General features: G+C 40.8%; 1 protein-coding gene across 3 annotated transcripts in view; it reads left to right on the forward strand.

Annotated features, from left to right (window-relative positions):
- The first annotated feature begins 9336 nt into the window (after positions 1-9336).
- The window catches only part of tnfsf13b (TNF superfamily member 13b), a 38396-nt gene continuing 28049 nt past the window's right edge, over positions 9337-19683 (forward strand). For all 3 annotated transcript variants that reach the window (XM_048533218.2, XM_059646917.1, XM_048533219.2), the window contains exons 1-2: positions 9337-9736; positions 9845-9938. In XM_048533218.2, the coding sequence (XP_048389175.2) occupies positions 9392-9736; positions 9845-9938 (439 nt within the window). In that variant the 5' untranslated portion in view covers positions 9337-9391. The remainder of the gene's footprint in view (positions 9737-9844; positions 9939-19683) is intronic.

A 19683-nucleotide genomic window follows, 5' to 3' on the forward strand; every position in this document is an offset into this window, starting at 1 on the left:
ACAGGCTAGGAGAGAGAGCAATGAAGTGGCAGATGGGATACAATGTGGGAAATTGTGAGCTTATACTCTTTGAAAGGAAGAATGAAAGCACAGACTATTTTCTAAACAGGGTAAGGCTTCAGAAATCTGAAGTACAGAGGGACTTGGGAGTCCAAGTTCAGGATTCTCTTAAAATTCTGTTGCAGTTGAGAGGGCCAATGCAATGTTAGCAGTCATCTGAAGAGGGCTAGAATACAAGAGCAGAGAAATACTGCTGAAGCTGTATAAGGTTCTGGTCAGACTGTATTTGGAATATTATGCGTGGTTTTGGGCCCAGTATCTAAGAAAGAGTGTGCTGGCCTTGGAGAGGATCCAGAGTATGTTTAGAAAAATGACTCTGGGCATGAAGAGCTTGTCATACAGAGAGGGATTGAGAATTCTGGGTATTTCATCAAAGGTTTAGAAGGATGGAGTGAGATGGGTTGCGGGCGGTGGGGTTTCTGATTTAAAACTTGCAGAATATTAAGAGGCCTGGGTAGAGTGGACGTGGAGAAAATAGTCTCTCACACTCGTGGAAACATGTCCCAAAGGCACAGTCTGAGTGAAGGAATGACCCTTTACAACTGAGATGAGGTGGAATTTCTTCAGTAAGAATGTGATAAACCTATAGAACTCCTTGCTGTAGCCCAGGTTATTGTGTCTCTTTAAGACCGAGAGAGGTTCTTGATTGGTAAAGGGATCAGCAGGAGAATGGGGTTGAGAAACTCAACAGCGTATTTGAATGGTAGAGCTGACTAGATGGTCCGAATGGCCTAATTCTCCTATATCCTATGGCCTAATAATTTTAGTGAATTCATGAACAGCTGCAGGAAGCAATGATAAAAATAGTTATCTGATTGAAGAAAGTAAAAATCCCAAAATTAGGTGGTGTTTTTGTTTGCTGTAGTTTACTGAATTTGTCCTTGGAATTAGAATTCTGTCAGCCTGACCGTGAAATGCATAGTGAAGAGTCTGCCGTTTCCAAGCAGGATCTTACTATGCAAAACTGGAGCTGGTAAAAATAAGATTTTCATAAGGCAACACTTCTCATCTGCAATAGAAGTTATCTTGCCCCCTTCTGGAATTAAAACAAATAACAGAAGAATGCAGCACAGTGTCAATTTTCAATTCCCTGCTAAGTTTTGCTTTGAAGTTAATCCCGAGTGATGATTAAATAGTTAAGATTTTGGCACATTTCTGTATTTGCCTTTTACTCAGACTAAGAATTAGTATATCAATCAAGATTTATGATGTAATAATGTCCCATATTCCATTGGTTTCAAGTGGTAAGAACAATGGCAATAATAGACTTTTACAATAAGCTCCATTAGAATCTCTATCTTTCCTCATGCTCTTATTGGATTTAATTCTTTGCTGCAAGCAGATATTTGGGGCCATGTTTCTCCCTTTTTTTTAGGTTCTGGGTTGCTGCAACTTCTGTCAATCTAACATCGCCAATTCTCAAGTAATTTCCTTGCGTCACTTTGAGATTCCACACATTCTTACCTCGCTGAAAGCTTGCCCACCTTTAATTCATATGTAGCAGAACCAAGGTGAATTGTTTCTGCATATGTTTCTGGCCCATTGAAGTTCCATCCTGCCATGCCAGGAGCACTGAATACTAATGTTAGAGAAATGCCATTGAACAAATGATACTAAAGCGGCTACATAACAAATTTCCCCATGATTTGGATACATGGCTGCTGGCTGGCATCAGAATATTCAAGGAAATGGTAATGAAATGACATGCATGCCATTTCCTTTTCCCCATTCTATAATTTCACTCAGCTGCTGGTATAATAGACACATTTCACCAATTTCCTTAACCACTTTCTGCAAATATGTTCACCTTCAATAGAGCACAAATGTTTTTTAACATGAGTATGGGAAGTGCCAAAATTATGATTCTCAAATGTAGAGGGTGTGGGTGGGGGAGTCGTAATTATGTAGCAACATTACACAGAAGAAGTAAAAGCAGGCCTTCTCACATGCTCAAGGCTTGCTGTGCCATTTCATTGTGTCTTATTTGACTGACTGAAAAATTCTGTGTAATCTTTTATTGTAATGGTAATATCTCGACTTCAGATCTGAGAGGCTAGGATTCAAGTCCTACCATCTTCAGAGGTTTGTAATAACATCTTTGGACAGGCTACTTAAAAAATATCTCTGCCTTAAAAATACTCAATAACTCTGATTCCCACTACTTTTTGAGGAAGAGTTCCAATACACAACCACTTGTGGAACAAAAATAACCTTTCCTCCTGTTTTAAGCAATTACGAGTCAACTACATTGCTGTGATTTTGGAGTCATGTAAAGCCTGACTGGATAAAGCTGGCAGTTTCTACTCTAAAGGGCATTAAGAACCAGCTTTCAGAGGTGCAGGTTTTTTTTCCCCGATGAATCAATAATGGATTCATAGTCAGCATTAGACTCTTAATTGCAGACTTTTTTTGTTAAAGTTTCCATGTCAGCTCCTGCATTTGGATTCAAACCCAGGTCCCCAGAACATTAGAGATAGCAAAGTGTGGAGCTGGATGAACACAGGAGGCCAAGCAGCATCTCAGGAGCACAAAAGCTGACGTTTCAGGCCTAGACCCTTCATCAGAAAGGGGGATGGGGAGAGGGAACTGGAATAAATAGGGAGACGGGGATGCGGACCGAAGATGGAGAGAAAAGAAGATAGGTAGAGAGGAGAGTATAGGTGAAGAGGGAGGGAGGGGTAGGTCAGTCCAGGGAAGACGGACAGGTCAAGGAGGCAGGATGAGGTGGTAGGTAGGAAATGGAGGTGTGGCTTGAAGTGGGAGGAAGGGATGGGTGAGAGGAAGAACAGGTTAGGGAAGCGGAGACAGGCTGGGCTGGCTTTGGGATGCAGTGGGGGGGAGGGGACGAGCTAGGCTGGTTTAGTGATGCAGTGGGGGGAGGGGAAGAACTGGACTGGTTTTGGGATGCAGTGGGAGAAGGGGAGATTTTGAAGCTTGTGAAGTCCACATTGATACCATTGGGCTGCAGGGTTCACAAGTGGAATATGAGTTGCTGTTCTTGCAACCTTCAGGTGGCATCATTGTGGCACTGCAGGAGGCCCAGAATGGACACGTCTGAGGAATGGGAGAGGGAGTTAAAATGGTTTGCGACTGGGAGGTGTTCTGCAAAGCAGTCCCCAAGCCTCCGCTTGGTTTCCCCAATGTAGAGGAAGCCACACCAGGTGCAATGGATACAATATACCACATTGGCAGATGCGCAGGTGAACATTGCTTGATATGGAAGTTCATCTTGGGGCCTGGGATAGGAGTGAGGGAGGTGGTGTGGGGGCAAGTGTAGCACTTCCTGCGGTTTCAGGGGAAGGTGCCGGGTGTGGTGGGGTTGGAGGGGGAGTGTGGAGCGGACAAGGGAGTCACAGAGAGAGTGATCTGTCCGGAAGGCAGACAAGGGTGGGGATGGAAAAATATCTTTGGTGGTGGGGTCGGATTGTAGATGGCGGAAGTGTCGGAGAATGATGCATTGTATCCGGAGGTTGGTTGGGGTGGTATGTGAGAACGAGGGGGATCCTCTTGGGGCGGTTGTGGAGTGTGAGGGATGTGTTGTGGGAAATGCGGGAGACGCAGTCGTGGGCATTCTCGACCACTGTGGAGGGAAAGTTGCGGTCTTTGAAGAACGTGGACATCTGGGATGTGCGGGAGTGGAATGCCTCATCCTGGGAGCAGATGAGGCAGAGGAATTGGGAATAGGGGATGGAATTTTTGCAGGAGGGTGGGTGGGTGGGAGGGAGGAGGTGTATTGTTGGTAGCTGTGGGAGTCAGTGGGCTTGAAATGGACATCAGTTTCTAGCTGGTTGACTGAGAGGTGCAGGAAGGTGAGGGATGTGTTGGAGATGGCCCAGGTGAACTTGAGGTTGGGGTGCAAGGTGTGGTGAAGTGGATGAATTGTTCAAGCGCCGATTACAGTCATCAGTGTAATGGAGGAAGAGGTGGGGTTTGGGGCCTGTGTAGGTGCGGAAGAGGGACTGTTCCACGTAACCTACAAAGAGGCAGGCATAGCTTGGGCCCATGCAGGTACCCAAGGCCACCCCCTTTGTCTGTAGGAAGTGGGAAGAATCGAAAGAGAAGTTGTTGAGGGTGAGGACGAGTTTGTCTAGGCTCTCTCTCTCTCCCCAGAACATTACATGGGTCTCTGGATTAATACCCCAGTGATAACCCCACAAAGCAATTGCCTTGGCCCTTTCTCATTAGGCAGTGTTGTTATATATATATATTCAAGGTTGAGATGACTGAATAATCATTGATAGATCTTTTTAAAAAAAGACCGGAAAGTGAGGTTGAGGATTATCAGATCATCCATGATCGCATTGAATGATGGAGCAGGCTTGATGGGCCAAATAGCTTACCTCCGCACCTACACGTTATGATCTTAATGATATTTGATTCCCCTGCCATAAATCGTGATATTGTATCTGATTTCCTAATTACTTATGATTGTGCACAAATCCCTCTACCTCAGAGCTCTGCACTATTTAAATCTAATGCATTTTTATTCTTTCTGCCAAAGTGGACTGTTTCACATTTTCCCAAAGTATATTCCATTTTCTAAATCTTTGCCACTCACTTAATCTGTTATATGACCTTTTAGACTCACTACGTATACTTTACAACTTATTTTCCTACTAATCTTTGTGCCATTAATACAATTGGCAACCATCTTTAATCATTTAATTCCCATTGTTTATATAAATTGAAAACAGTTGTAGCCTCCTGTTGCTTGTTACATCTTGATAACTAGTTGGGACCCTGCTTCAGAAATGGGGAGGGGAAAGGGATCTAGGTATAACTAGAGAGAGGAGGAGTGTGGTTGGGGAAAGGTGGTTGGGATGGTGATAGGTGAATGCAGGTAGGCAGTGATGGGGATTTGCCATGGGGTTGGGTGGAGTGATTAGGTGGGAGAGAACATGGACAGGTTGTGTCAGTTCAAGGAGTCAGGAGGGAGGATGGGTGGGGCTGGGGGAAAGGTAGGGGGGTGTGGCAGGTGAATGCAGGTAAGGGCTAGTGAGATAACAAAGTGTGGAGCTGGATCAACACAGCAGGCCAAGCAGCATCTTAGCACAAAAGCTGATGTTTCTGGCCTAGACCCTCCATCAGAAAAAGGGTAGTGAGAATTGGTCAGTGGTAAGGATAGGGCTGATAGGTGGGGAAGAAGACAGACAGATTGTGTGAGGTCAAGGAGGCTGAAATGAACGGGATGTTGGATGAGGCCGGAAGTGGAGAGATTTTAAAGCTGGTGAATTCTATGTTAAGGCCATTGGGTTGTAGGCTCCTAAGGCGCAAAATGAGTTGTTCTTCCAGTTTGCGTGTGGTATCATTGTGGCACTGGTGGAGGTCCAGGATGGACAGGTCATCCAGGGAGTGGGAGGGTGTGTTAAAATGGTTGGCTCCTTGACCCAACACAACCTGTCTATCTTCTCTTCCACCTATCCCATGGACCACTCCCCACCTGTATTTACCTATCACAATCCCTCCTACCTTTTCCCATCCCCACCCCTCCTCTCCCTTTATTTGCCAGCTCCCATCCCCCTCCCTATTTCTGAAGTAGGGTCCCAACTGAAATGTAAACTTTCCTGCTCCTCTAATGTTGCCTGGCCTGCTATGTTCTTCCAGCTCCACACTGTTGTCTCTGACTCCAGCATTTGCTATCTCTGACTTATTTCTGGCTGATTTAACAAGAAGCAATTTTCTCTCTGTGGAAATATGTTCACCACCCGCACCACATTTATTTTCTCAATATTTTTCATATGGCACTTTATAAATTCTTTCTGGGGATCCAAGTGCAATACATCATGTGGTTTTATTTCATCCAAAGCAAGCATCACTTGCTCAAACAGCTTCAATAGATTGTTTCAACATTATTTCCCTTTCACTAATGACAGATTTGAAACTAGTTGGCCTGTAGAGGTGGCTTCGGGGTTAGCATTGCTACCTCATAGTGACAGAGACCTATGTTTGATTCCATCCTCAGGTGACTGACCATGTGGAGTTTGCATGTTCTCTCCATGTCTGCTGGGGTATTCTGTGGCTGTTCCAGTTGCCCCCTGTTGTCTAAAGATGTGCAGATTTGGTGGATTGGCCGTGCTAAGTTGCCCATAGTGTCCAGGAATGTGTAAGCTAAGTGGATTATTCATGGGAAATGCAGGGTTAGAGGAATGGGATGCTGTTCAGAGTATCAGTATGGACTCAATGGGCTAAATGACCTTCTTCCAAATTAAGGATTCTGAGTTTTCTGCTCTTTGTCTCCCTTTTTTTAATAAAGTAGTTACATTTGCTATCTTCCAATCTAATGGAACCATTTCTGAATCAAGGAAGTTTTGAAAAGTTGAATCGAGGCATCTTTTGCTGCTTCTTTTAAGACCCTAGGGTGTAATACATCAGGGCCAGGATGTACTTTAGTCCACAGCTCCCAAGATTCACTCAATACCGCTTCTCCAGTAACTGTAGATTTTTTTCTGAGTTCATTGATTGCTTCTATTTATAGCTGTTTCGGGAGGTTATTTGTATCTTCTTATAGTGACTACTCATGCAAAATACCTATTCAATTCATCTGCCATCTCCTTTTTTAATTTTCCGTTACCAATTCTCCAGATTCATTTTCTGTTAGACCAAAGCTTCAACTCTTTCTATATATAGAAAAAGAAACTTTTATTACCTGTTTTTATATTTATGGCTAGCTTTATCAGACTCCAATTTTTCCATCAAAAGTGCCAAATCTTCTGACCTACCACCTCTTTGTGCAACGTCATACTTTTCTTTAAGTTTGATGCAATCTTTAACCTTTTTCAGTTAATTGTCAACAACTGGTAAAGCCACATACTTTCCAAATAACATGAAGTACAAAGTAAAAGAAATAGGGCTTGACCAAAACATCTCTCTGAAAGTAAATTGTCCAGAATAACCCTTTCTCCACAAAGTTACTAGGATCAATAATTTAATGAGACAAGCAAATAAAATGGAAATTAGCCTAGAAGTTACCTGCTTATAAACCCTGCTTTCCAAAAACAAAACTGACACAAAGAATGTCAATCCTTTGGACATCAAATTAGAGCTTGGTAACTATTGTATTGCTGACCCCAATGCCTCAATATTATTTGCATCACTGCTAAATGCAAACAACTGTGTTGCTGACCTCCCATAATTTCATTTCTTTGTGCAGATTGCTCAAGCAGCCATGCAATTAAAATTAACTTTAAAGCATAGCAATCTGATAGAACTGCAAGGTATGTTAGGTTGTCCACAATTGTAAAAGCTGTTCTTCCATAAACCAAACTTTGTACTGACTCTATTTTGATCACCTCGACTAAATGTAAAAAGCTTCTTCCTCATTTCAAGTCGGTCACTTGCACTGTCTCAAAAAAAGTCTAGAACAAGGCATGTCAATAGAACAACACACTGACACTTTGGCATGGAATAACCTCTGGAAATAACATGAACTAACACTTTTTTTTTCTCTGAAAAGTCACAGACTGGAAATGTTAACTCTGTATCTCCACAGACACTGTCAGAGTTGCTAAGAATTTCCAGGTTTTTTTCCAATTTAAGCTGGCATTTCTTGCATGGAAACATCTGGGTGTTGGTGCTGCGTTCAGAGAATATCAAAATCCTGTACTCCTATGGGTCACTCTTTTTTTTAGATTCCCTACAGTGTGGAAACAGGCTCTTCTGCCCAACAAGTCCACACTGCCCCTTGAAGCATCCCACCCAGACCCATTTCCCCCCCGCCCATAACCCCCACACCCCTGAACACTATGGCCAATTTAGCATGGCCAATCCACCTAGCCTGCACATCTTTTGGACTGTAGGAGGAAACCGGAGCACCCGGAGGAAAGCCATGCAGACGGTCGCCCAAGGTTGGAATTGAACCCAGGTCCCTGGTGCTGTGAGGCTGCGGTGCTAACCACTGAGCCACCGTGTCGCCCCAAAACAGTAACTACTTTGCCACATTTCTTCTTGGAGAATTCAGTCAAGGTTGTCCATTTTGTGTATCCTTATAATTGAATGTTATATAACAATGATGAGAGTAAACTCGATGTTTAAGCTGAAGTCGAAGAGAATGGAGAATCACTTAGACCCATCGAGATGTCGAACACAGAAACAGACCATTCAATCCAAATTATCCGTGTCAACCAGTTATTCTAAATTAATCTTGTCCCATTTGCCAGCATTTGGTCCATACCCCTCTTAAACACTTCCCGTTGACATACCATTGCTGATGCCTTTTAAATATTGCAATTGTACCAGCCTCCACTGCCACCTCAGTCAGCTGATTCTGCACATGCACCATGTTCTGTGTGAAAACATTGGGTGTTAGGGCCCTTTAATTTTTTTTCCCTTCTCACCTTAAACCTATGACCTCTAGTTTTGGATTCCCTTGCCCTCTGGAAAAGACCTTGGCTATTCACCCTATTCATGTCTCCCATGGTTTTATAAACTTCTGTAAGCCTACGATGCTCCAGGGAAAATAACCCCAGTGTATTCAACCTTTCCCAAAACCCTCCAACTCTGGCAATATTCTTGTCATTTTTTTTATGAACCCTTTCAAGTTCCACAAAATCTTTCCTATAGGAAGGAGACCAGAATTGAATGCAGTATTTGAAAAGTGGCCTAACCATTGTCTTGATAAACAATTTATTAGTAACCCACCTCCAATATTTTTCTCTCAAATTGAAGATCATCAGAAAGAAAGGTAAAAGCTCTCTGCTAAGACATCCTGAAATAATGAAGGAAAATGGGCTATCACTTTTTTCAAGAGAGGTTAGTTTACTTCTTTTAAAAAAAAAATGGTTTTGAACATGCATGAGAAGGACTCTGGGGCGGTATGGTGGCTCAGTGGTTTGGACTGCTGCCTCACAGGACCTGGGATTAATTCTAGCCGCGGGCGACAGTCTGTGTGGAGTTTGCACATTCTCCCCATGTCTGCGTGGGTTTCCTCCAGGTGCTCCAGTTTCCTCCCCTAGTTCAAAGATGTGTATGTTAGGTGGATTGGCCGTGCTAAATTGCCCATAGTGTTCAGGGATGTGTAGATTAGATTGGTTACAGGGGACAGGTCTGGGTGGGATGCTCTGAGGTTCGGTGTTGGGCCAAAGGGCTTGATTCCACACTGTAGGGATTCTATGGCAGCCAGGGAATTTTCTCCTAGTGATATATGTCTTTCTTATGTTTTTTATTTGAAGGGGTGGAGTCCTTCAAAGGAGGTGGAGTTTACTTATTAGAAGTGAGTTTCTCGCCGGTGACCAATTATGCCAGCACAACATTTATTTTTAGTTCAAGTATGAAGTGCCATTTTCTCATCACATTCTGCCATAGTTGGTGGGAAAAAGATCAGAAGGTGCAGCTCATGCAAACAGGAAAAACAATACCCATTAACCATCTTGTTGTGATTGGGTTATTGCACCATTATAGCTTGAAAGTAAAATTTAGAGTAATGTTGAGAATGTTGCAACTACGAGAGGGTTTAAATGCGCAAGTCAGATGTTTTGTTTACTCTGCCTTCATCCTCACTTTGTCAGCTGTTCTGTCAGCTTACATAGCAGCAGTTAGTCTACACCATCTTATTGTGCTGAAAGAAGAAATCTCATCCTTGAGACAGGAATTGGCAACATACAAGTTTCAACTAGATCACTTGGAAACGTTAACGGTAACCAAGGGCCTGTCAAGCAACTGGAGCACGTCAATAAATCAGGTACTCTTCCTGCAATTAAATCCTCTAGAATGGCTGTTGCTTACATTTACAGCAGTTTCAGAGTGCTGAACTTGTTTTTTTGTCTGAATAACTTGTTTTAAAAATCAGGTTAATGAGCTCCATGAGAAAAGACTGCATCAAAGGGAGAAATGGCAAGAAGAAAAAATAAAACTTAGAGGAAGAAGATCACTTCCTGAGCAAGGTTTGTCTGTGAAACAGAACTTTTAAATGCTTTCAATTATATATAGTCTGCCCACGTATAATTTGTGTTGTGATGTATTCCTACGTTAAAAATATGGATAGATCGCTAGGTGTTACTTGCTTACATATATGCCTATTCACTATATTAATATGTAGTCTTGCATTACGCAATAACATTAATTAGAACATGTCCAACGCAATATGAGACCACCTGAAGGAATTTCTTGCTGTTGCATTTGACACCGTATAGAGTAACGTACACTGTCATTTTTAGCTTTAAATGTACTTAGGATTGTGCAGAGAACTTTTGAAAGTTAATTGAGGTTGATTAGAATTAGATTTAACCTTTACTATCACATATACTTAATGAGCATAGTGAAAGGTTTTTACATGGCCGCTTACAAGGCTGACTTAGTTACAAAGTACCTAGCTACAACTTCTTTAGTTACAAGATCGTAGTCAGTACAGAAATTAAATGTCCAGTAGTGATTATTTTTTGAAAGTGTGAATGCTGTTGTTAGTTGTCTCAAAACAGTTGCATCATAATTGTGGGGCAAACAGCAAATTATTGGCTTAATTAGAAAATGCAACTAAACACTGTTCATCTGGACCTGATCCTCCTGCCACTGATGCCAGTTTGGCACCTGCTAAATAAATACCCTTAGAGTGGAAAAATGGACACGTGATCTGAAAATGTATACGTAGCTTTAAAATGTGTGAAATAGTCAGTGCAGTATAATCAAACAAATTGTCTTTAGGTCTATAAGTTATTCTTCATTTACATTTTAACAACTGCACAGTCGATAGATTTCCCTTTTGTTTCACAAGTGAACAGCTTTTGATAACAATGGCAACAAAATGAAACAGCCTGTTCAAGGAGATTTGTTAACATGTTGGAATTCTTTTGCGACCCAATGATGTTTAATACTCCTTGTTGTGGGATTTACATCATTTTCCATTCACCATGATGCAACAAAATCTTAGAACTCCGCCTTGGCAAGTCAGGTACTTTTGTTGAAATGCTTGACTTACAAGTCTGAGAATTCCACATATTGCATGATAGCAAGTCAAAGAAAACCCCATTTTAAAAAAAACTCTCAGGAAGTATAGGAGTCATCGAAGAATTGAAAACAAAGTCCTATGACTATTGTTACCAAACTTAATTATGTCAATAGAGCGTCACTTTTTGAAAAAAATTATTGAAATTGTTCTTGATATGATTTTTTCCCACCTCGAAAGGGAGGGAAAAGTTGAAGGAAAGGGTGAGGAATGCATTATCCTCAGTGGAGAGGGAATGGATGAGGAAGGGGAGGAGGTGGGCACAAGGGAATGGGAGGGGTAGTGTGGGATGGGGAGAGGGAGGGAAGATAATGGGATGAGGGAAGAAAAGAAGGATGGAGGGCCTGGGGTGGGGGGGAGGATGAGCACAGGAGTGTGAGAGGGGAGAAAGGGAAAGATATGGCGGGGTTGGTAGGGGAGGATTTAGAAGTGAGATTGTGAGGGGTAGGTAGATGAGGAAGGGATGCTGCTAATGGGCAGGAGAGGGAAAAGTGTGAGGAGGGAGGGGACAAGAGGATGAGGGGGTAGGGAGAGGGAGGGAAAAGTGGAGTGGATGCGAAGGTGGAATGGGGAAAGAGTGGGTGAAGGGTAAAGGAGGAGATGGAGAGAATGAGGGCTAGAGAGGGGACAGAGTGGGTAAGGGGTATGCAAGGAAAAGGCAATTGGTGAGGGTAATGAAAGGTGAGTGAGGGGAGAAAAGGGCAGGAAGAAATGAGGGCCAGTTGGGGTTGGGGAGTAAAGGAAAGAATGTGAGTAGTGAGGGAGAGAAGGATTGAGGGGTGTGGTGATGGAGGGACAAGGAGGAGGGATAAGGAAGGAGTAGGAGAGATGAGATAGTAGCTGAGGGGAGGAAGAAATGAAGACAGTGAGGGGAGTGACAAATGGATGGGAGAGAGAGAAAGAATAGGGTTGACAAAGGGAGGGCTGAATGATGGAGGGAATATGGGTGAGGGGGAAAGAAAAAGAAGGGGAGGGAGTGATTGGGAGGTGGTGGTGAGGGAGTGTCCTCCATTTCCATCTCTAAATGCCTATTCACAAAACAAGCTCAAAAGGGAGGAAAACTAAAAGTCAATCCACTTGATTGCTTCGTAGGTACCAATCCTTCATTATTAACTAAGGAATGGTTAAAATGCCATCAAATGTAAAGCAAAAGCACAGAATTACAGCAAAGATAGGTTGCAAGTCTGACGAATGGGCAGAATGTTAAAAGAAAACCAAGACTGTCTAAAACATTAATGGAAGAGAGTGTAAAGAAAAATCTGACGAGAATTTTAGAGATAGCAAGAATTTTGAAAATCATTTTTAAAATAAGGTGTTAATAAAGTGAGCATTGGCCTGATAGAAAGTGAGTCTAGCAAACTATTAAGGAAAAATCAGAGATAGCAAATGAATTGATCTCATGTTTTTCATTGTTTTCACTACAGACAACACAAGTAACAACCCCTAAAGTATTTGCAAAGTGGGAAAGGAAAAGGAGGAAGGGACTCGAGGAAGTTGTAAATTGGCGCTGCAATTCCCAGATCATGATGGTTTTAACTACAGAATCTTAAAATAAACAAATGCATTGGTTTTAATTTCCCAGAATTTCTTGTGTTCCGGGTAGGTTCCTCTAGATTGCAAAATCGGGGATGTAACTTCTTTATTGAAAAGAGAAAGGGAGGGAGACAGAAAGCAATGAATTACAGGCCAGTTAGTTGTAAAGAAAAGTCTCAGAAGCTATTATTACAGACATAATAGTACTTAGAAAAATCAAGATAATCGGGTAGAATCAACTTGGTGAAAGGGAAATCATGTTTAAACAATCTGTTCAAGTTCTTTGAACATACTGAGGGCAAAAGAGAGCCAGTGGACATTCTGTACTTCAATTACTTGAAGACATTTGTTAAAAGTGCCAAATCAAAAGTTATTGAGGAAAATATAATCTCACAATTTAGGTAGTAACATATTAATATGTATCAAAGATTTGTTATGTAACAGGTATTAGTAGACATTTTAAAGACCATGTCTTTTTATTTTGCACTACTTTTGAACATGGACTGAAATAGGAAAAGACTGTTTGAAGCAGTAATCCAACACTTACTGTAAATGTTATTTATAAGGCTGAGTATTCAACCAGTGAGGGGAGAGGTTTGCATATGAGCTGGACCTGAAGGCTGTGTATGAATGGATCCTTGGTTTGCAACTAGTAATTGATTTGTCTGTGGACTAGTGATCAGTTATTGATGATAAAGACCTTCTGCCTGTTAACAGCTATGTGATTACCTCCCAGATAGCTGAACATATTGTGAATGTTTGGGGCAAAAACCATGGGATCTCCATTATGGCAGGAACTGTCTCTTTCCTCTGCAATAAAAAATATTCAGAAGAAGCCAGTTTGTTTTTACATCATTAATTGCTGTAAGCTATGGCTCTTAACTAGAATGCCAGAGATCTTAGAAGTGTGAACTAGCTACCCTGCATCTTCGACAAGCAAGTGAGAGTATCTGGGAAAGGAGAATCAAGGAGCGGCACATCCTGAAAACTCAAAAGTGCTATCTCAGTGTACCCTGTGAACAGGGGCAATTGAACAGTTTTTCGAGTCTTTCCTCCTACCCATCAATTTTTCCCCTGTCTGCATGTGTATAGCTTATAAGGGGGTTAGAGTTTTAAGATGTACAGTGAAACCAAAATAGTATAATACTGAATGAGATAATCATTCAACTGCAGCTGGCGTCAGTTTGTTTGTAATATAATCATTCTTATTAAGTGCAAAAAAACCCATTCCATGCTTTATGTCAACCTGGGTCTCAAAGACGGGTAAATTTGGGAACTTTGCATACATTTTTATAAAGCCTTTAAATTTTGACACAACTCCAAGAATAGCTGAGACAACACAATGTGGAGCTGGAGGAATGCAGCAGGTCACCCTTCTTCAGAACTGGATCCCAACGTGAAACATCAACTTTCCTGCTCCTCTGATGCTGCCTGACCTGCTGTGTTTCTCCAGCCTCACATTCTGTTGTCTCTGACTCCAGCATCTGTAGTTCTTGCTATCTCCAAGAATATCTGGGCTTGATTTTGAGTGCTCTGCCACAGCGAGGTGAAACAAAATAAATGGGTCATATTCTGATTGGCATGTTGCAGTGAGTGATATGCCACAGAGGTCACTGCTGGGGCCTCAACGTTTTCTAATATCTCTAAATGACTCAGATGAAGGGACAGAAGGTATGGTTGCTAAATTTGCCAATGACACAACTAAAGGTAGAAATGTAAACTTTGAAGAGGGCACAAGGAGGCTACAAAAGGTTGAGTGAGCAGGGAAAGGTCAAGAAAATGGACTATAATGTATTTTTTTAAAAAGTGAAATTGTCAATTTTGGCAGAAAGAATTTTAAAAAGGCACAAATAAACAGAGGGAAAGCAGAGTATTCTGTCTTAATGCATGAATTGCACAATGTTAGTGCACATGTGCAGCAAGTAATTAGGAAAGCTAATAGAATGCTAATGGTTTATTACAAGGAGAAGTGAAAACAAAAGTAGGGAGGTCATGTTTCTGGAGCAAGTTACTACAAATGTTTTAATCTGTGCTGAAAATAAAAGATGCTGGAAATCACAACAGGTCAGGCAGCATCCACGAAGATAGAGCAAGCTAATGTTTCCAGTCTAGATGACTCTTTAGAGCTGATGTGAAGTATGGAAGGGACAGAATTTATGCAATAGTTGGGGATTGGGGTGTTGGGGTTATGTTTCAGTATGCCGGAGCATTAGTGAGTATCTGGGCATTGAGCAAGTATTGGTCTTCCTATTTAAGCAACTACATTGGGAACAGTTAAGGGGTATACTAGATTAATACTGGTATGGGTGTGTTGTTTTATGAGGAAGGTTGGACTTACTAGCCTGGATCCATCAGAGCTCAGAAGAGTAAGACATGACTTGATCGAAACACAAGAGTCTGAGGTTTTGGATGGAATGGATGCAGAGAGCATGTTTCCTCTTGTCGAATAATCTAGAACTCGGGTTCACTGGTTAAAGATAAAGGTTGTCCATTTCCAACAATGATGAGTAGAGAATATCTTTATCATAGATGATCATGTATCTTTGGAACACTTGTTCACAATATGTTGGAATCAGTATTTGAATATTTTAAGGCAGAAGTAAATAGATTCTTGATAAGCAATGGTGTTGAAAGGTTATCAGAGTAGGCAATGATGTGGAGTAAACCATCAACTTACACGAATGGTAGATCAGCCAGATTCCTTAATTCTGATTTTTAAATGTTCCAACTACCATTTTCATATGCATTTTGTTCAGGGCAGCTCTAAGGATGCGTCACCAGAAATGAATGCAAAGTCAGTATTGGTTAAACCCAAAGCCTAAGCTTGGCCATGGTCTCCACCCAATTCCCTGGTATTGTGCTTTGGGCCTGCTTTGTCTCGCTGCAGCTTTGTTTCTTAGAAACAGTCAAAACAAAGACATGTTTTATAAGCCCTGCTGTTTGGTTTTTGGTGGTTGTTAATAGTCTATATTCAGTTTTTTTTTTGAGTTTCCAGGATTTTAAAAATCTATATGCAGTGGTGTGCCAAATCATGTCTTTTCAAACTTTACATACTTTAAGTGAGAAAAATAACTGAAATGTGGTCTTTCATACAAAATGGTTGGACAACCTTGTTATAGGGAGGAAAGGACTCGAGAAAGTTGTAAATTGGACTTGCAATTCCCAGATCATGATGGTTTTAACTACGGAATCCTAAAATAAACAAATGCATTGGTTTTAATTTCCCAGAATTTCTTGTGTTCCGGGGTAGGTTCCTCTCGATTGCAAAATCGGGGATGTAACTTCTTTATTGAAAAGAGAAATATAGAATTTTTGCTATGATAACAAAGTGTGAAGCTGGATGAACACAGCAGGCCAAGCAGCATCTCAGGAGCACAAAAGCTGACGTTTCGGGCCTAGACCCTTCATTTTTGCTCTTGTCTGTTTCAATTCCGTAACACTTCATTGTCCAGCCTACTCCTCATATTTTAAGATTGAAATTGAAATATCAAAATATTTAAATTAAACTATGTAAAGAACACAGCAATTAAAATTTCAAATTGTTAAATAACTTAAATTAAGCAACCTTGACTTAAGAAGAAACTCAATGATGTCACCACTGCACTAAGGCATGGAAAGTGAATTCCAGCCAATTCGGTGATGCCCACATTTTACGAACATTAATACAGAAAAAGCCCTCTGAAATGTCTTCACCTCTAATTCAGGCGTTAGTGCTATCCTGAGTGATTTTAATCACTCCATAGTTAGCTGCTATTATCTTTCATCTGTAGTTCCAGGAATCCATTCCTAAATATCTCAGGCTCTTCTTTGCTTGTATAAACAAATTATTTCCAACGAAGTTCTAGCTATCTGCTTTAAAATCTCACATGGCTTAGTGTCAAATCATGTCTTGCCAAGTAATTTGGGATGTTTTATAATGTTACATAACCTACTGGTATGAAAATAAATTAATAGCGGTCACATTTGATCGGTCCTTCTCTTGCGGCACTTGTAACTTTACATGCACAAGACTTGTAAATGTGACATTGCCCATGATCAAGAGAAATCTGTTACTCTAAGTGATTCAGTGAACTGACACAAAAATTCTTAGAGACTTCTAGTCCCAAGATATCAATCCATGCAACTGAGTCTATAAACTACAATTAATTTTATTAGAAGTATTAATTAGACAGTGCAATAAATGTCAAGAGTATAGGTTTTACTTCATTCCAGAACATTATAGGGGAGGAATGAGGACAATTAGGGCCTAAAGAGTATGAAATGAGCATTTTGTGTCTGTTTACCAAGAGCTAAGATGCTCTATGAAGACATAATGAGAAAGGAGGTCTTTGAGATACCAGGTGGTCTAAAACTTAATTAGAAAGGTTGGCTGTACTTAAAAGTCAATACACATCTATGGAAGCCAAGAGAAATAACAGAGCAACAAAAACAGAAGTTACTTGAGAAGCTCAGCAGATCTGACAACATCAGTGGAGAGAAATCAGAGTTAACATTTTGCATCCGGGAGCCCTTTCTCACAATTGAGGGAGGAAAATTGGATATGGGAAAGGTGCCAGAAAATCAAGAGTTTTGCCTTTGTTACACCCTTGTTCAAAAATGGTGTTTGGATAAACTTCATCCCAAATCAGTTTAACTTTGCTGGTGGGAAAGCATTTTGGAAAGGTAACCCAGGACAACATTAATATAATGTTGATGAAGGGTCTTGGCGTGAAATGTCAGCTTTTGTGCTCCTGAGATGCTGCTTGGCCTGCTGTGTCCATCCAGCTCCACACTTTGTTATCCAACATTAATATAACTTGGATAAATGTGGATGTATTTAGAAGAGCCAGTGCAAACTTGTCAAAGGTAACTGTTGATTGATTGATTTTGTTTTTTGATCTGATGAGGTAACAAAGATGGCTGATTAGTGTATGTAGTTTAAGTGGTATATGTGGACTTCCAAGAAGCAGTCCATGAACTGTGACATAATACCAGCAAAGCCAAAGCACGTGGCAAAAAGGAACAATGGTAGCATGGATCTGATGTTAGCTGAGGAACAGGTAAAAGTAGTGTAAAGCAATCGATCTTGGTAGAAATGACAAGGAAAAGTGACACAAAAAAAGCATGTTTTGAAAGGGGGAGCAAGAAAGAGAAAAAATTTGTACTTTTGTTGAAAGTAGTGTGGCAGGTTGGGAAAACTGTTGAAAAGAAGATGGGATCTTAACTTTTATGAATAGGAGTGTGACATACAAGGGCAAATATGTTATGATGAACACTTGAACCATCTGGTTCGAGCTCAGCTGAAATATTGTCCAAGATATATGACTGCTTCTAGGCATCAGACCTTAGGAATGATATCAAGGATTTAGAGTGGATTCAGAAAGGCTCTGATTATAAAGACCCATCTGCCTTAAGCCTGTCACTGGATGAATTGGAGAAGGTAGGATAGTTCCTCTTGGAGAAGAGAATTTTTGTTCAAAACCAAAAAGAGCTAACATATGGTGTAGCTGAACAAAAACAGTTCCCGTTAGTTGAAGGATCAAGAAACAGATTTAAGATGAATGTCAAAAGAGCCAGTAGCAACATGAGAACATCTATGTAGCAAATGTCTAGGTCCACGATGGAGAGAACTTCCACTGGCCCAGACAATTGCTATACCACGAAGCACATGAGGGCCCGATGGAATCTCTGTTTGCACAAGCCAAAGAAATTGCCCAGGAACCTGAATTTTCTGCTGAGCAATTCCCAATTGCCTTAAATCATCCAAAATTCTCCTTTTAAATCAGAGACTTTGTAGGGTTCCAGAAAAATTAAGTACAATAGTTACTCAGGAAAAGTTAAACTCTTAAACACATAATTTTCAATTTTGACATTTCATTTCATGTTTCAAAAAGCAAAGAAGTTTTTTCATTAAGCGAAAGGGTCATATGTGAAATATACACCCCAAGTACTAAAGCAATTTTGCGTTTTGTGGAATAAAGGCTCCACTTTTTACATGCCTTTTATTTGTAAAAAAGCGCTAAAGAATTAGCAGCCTCTGCACTGCCCACAACCCCACGTTCCCAACTTGCTGTGTAAGTGGTATGGCTCACCAGTTCCTTCTTGTGGTCTGAAACCTTGTGATTTGTGCACTGATATATATTTCATCTAACCCCAAGAAATTAAATTCTATTTCTTGGAAGCTACAGTCTTGCAGCTCAAAGTAAGGGAAAATAATTTGTGGTCTAGCTGAAGAACTTTATTGTCAAGAATCATAAAATCTTACAATACAGCTGGAGATCATTACCCTACCTTTGCTAGGGAAAGTTTATGAGAGAGCTGTTTGCTTAATGACTCTCTATGCTCTTTTTTCATATCCTATAGTACTTTTTAACAGCTTTTTTTTTCAAAAATAATTATGGGTTCAGCTTGGATTTTTGTTTTCGGATAAGATGGCCCTTATTAGGATCACAAAAGGAACTCAAGACACCATACATATTCTCTTCAACAGTGAAATTCTGCTGATGCAAATACTAAGAGGTTGAAGATATCAGAGCATCAGTAAAGGAGGGGAATTCTGTTGCTCTTTTTGTTGGACAAATAGGGACATTCCAGCTTGTTTGGCTTGAAAACAGTTTACAAAAACATTTCTCTGAAGTTCAGCACATCGTATCAATTAGGCTGAAAGCCCACGAATTGGCTGAGTGCCGCAGGCCGCAAGATATGTATTTTCACGTTGCGAAGCCCATACAAGATCAAAAATACTTGGTTCCATTGAAAGTCAAAGAATTTACGTCAACACAGTTATTTCCCAAATTACTTCAAATATCTTAAAGCATGCATTTACTGATCCTAGCCTGCAGTTTCCTTAAAAGAATAGCATATGAAAGTTACGTTCCAAGAAATCGCAAGTCCAGTGAATGCTTGCAGTCTGTAGAAGCCTGACTTTGTGTGTAACTAGGAGTTAGCTTCGGTAGCATATCTCAAATTGTACTAACCTCACCTCTGATTGAGAAGGGGCCAGCTTCCTAATTCCATTTTAAGATTCAAACAAATTACTAGGAAAATAACTCAGTGCAGTCTGCATTTTTAGAAATGCCAGACTTTTAGTTAGACATGAAACTTAGGCCTTGTTCCAATGGTTTTGGTTGATTCCAAGAAGCACACGGGGTCGAAGGCATCTGGACTATGGTACC

This window comes from Stegostoma tigrinum, chromosome 6 (assembly GCF_030684315.1).
Source record: "Stegostoma tigrinum isolate sSteTig4 chromosome 6, sSteTig4.hap1, whole genome shotgun sequence".
Lineage (NCBI taxonomy): Eukaryota > Metazoa > Chordata > Chondrichthyes > Orectolobiformes > Stegostomatidae > Stegostoma > Stegostoma tigrinum.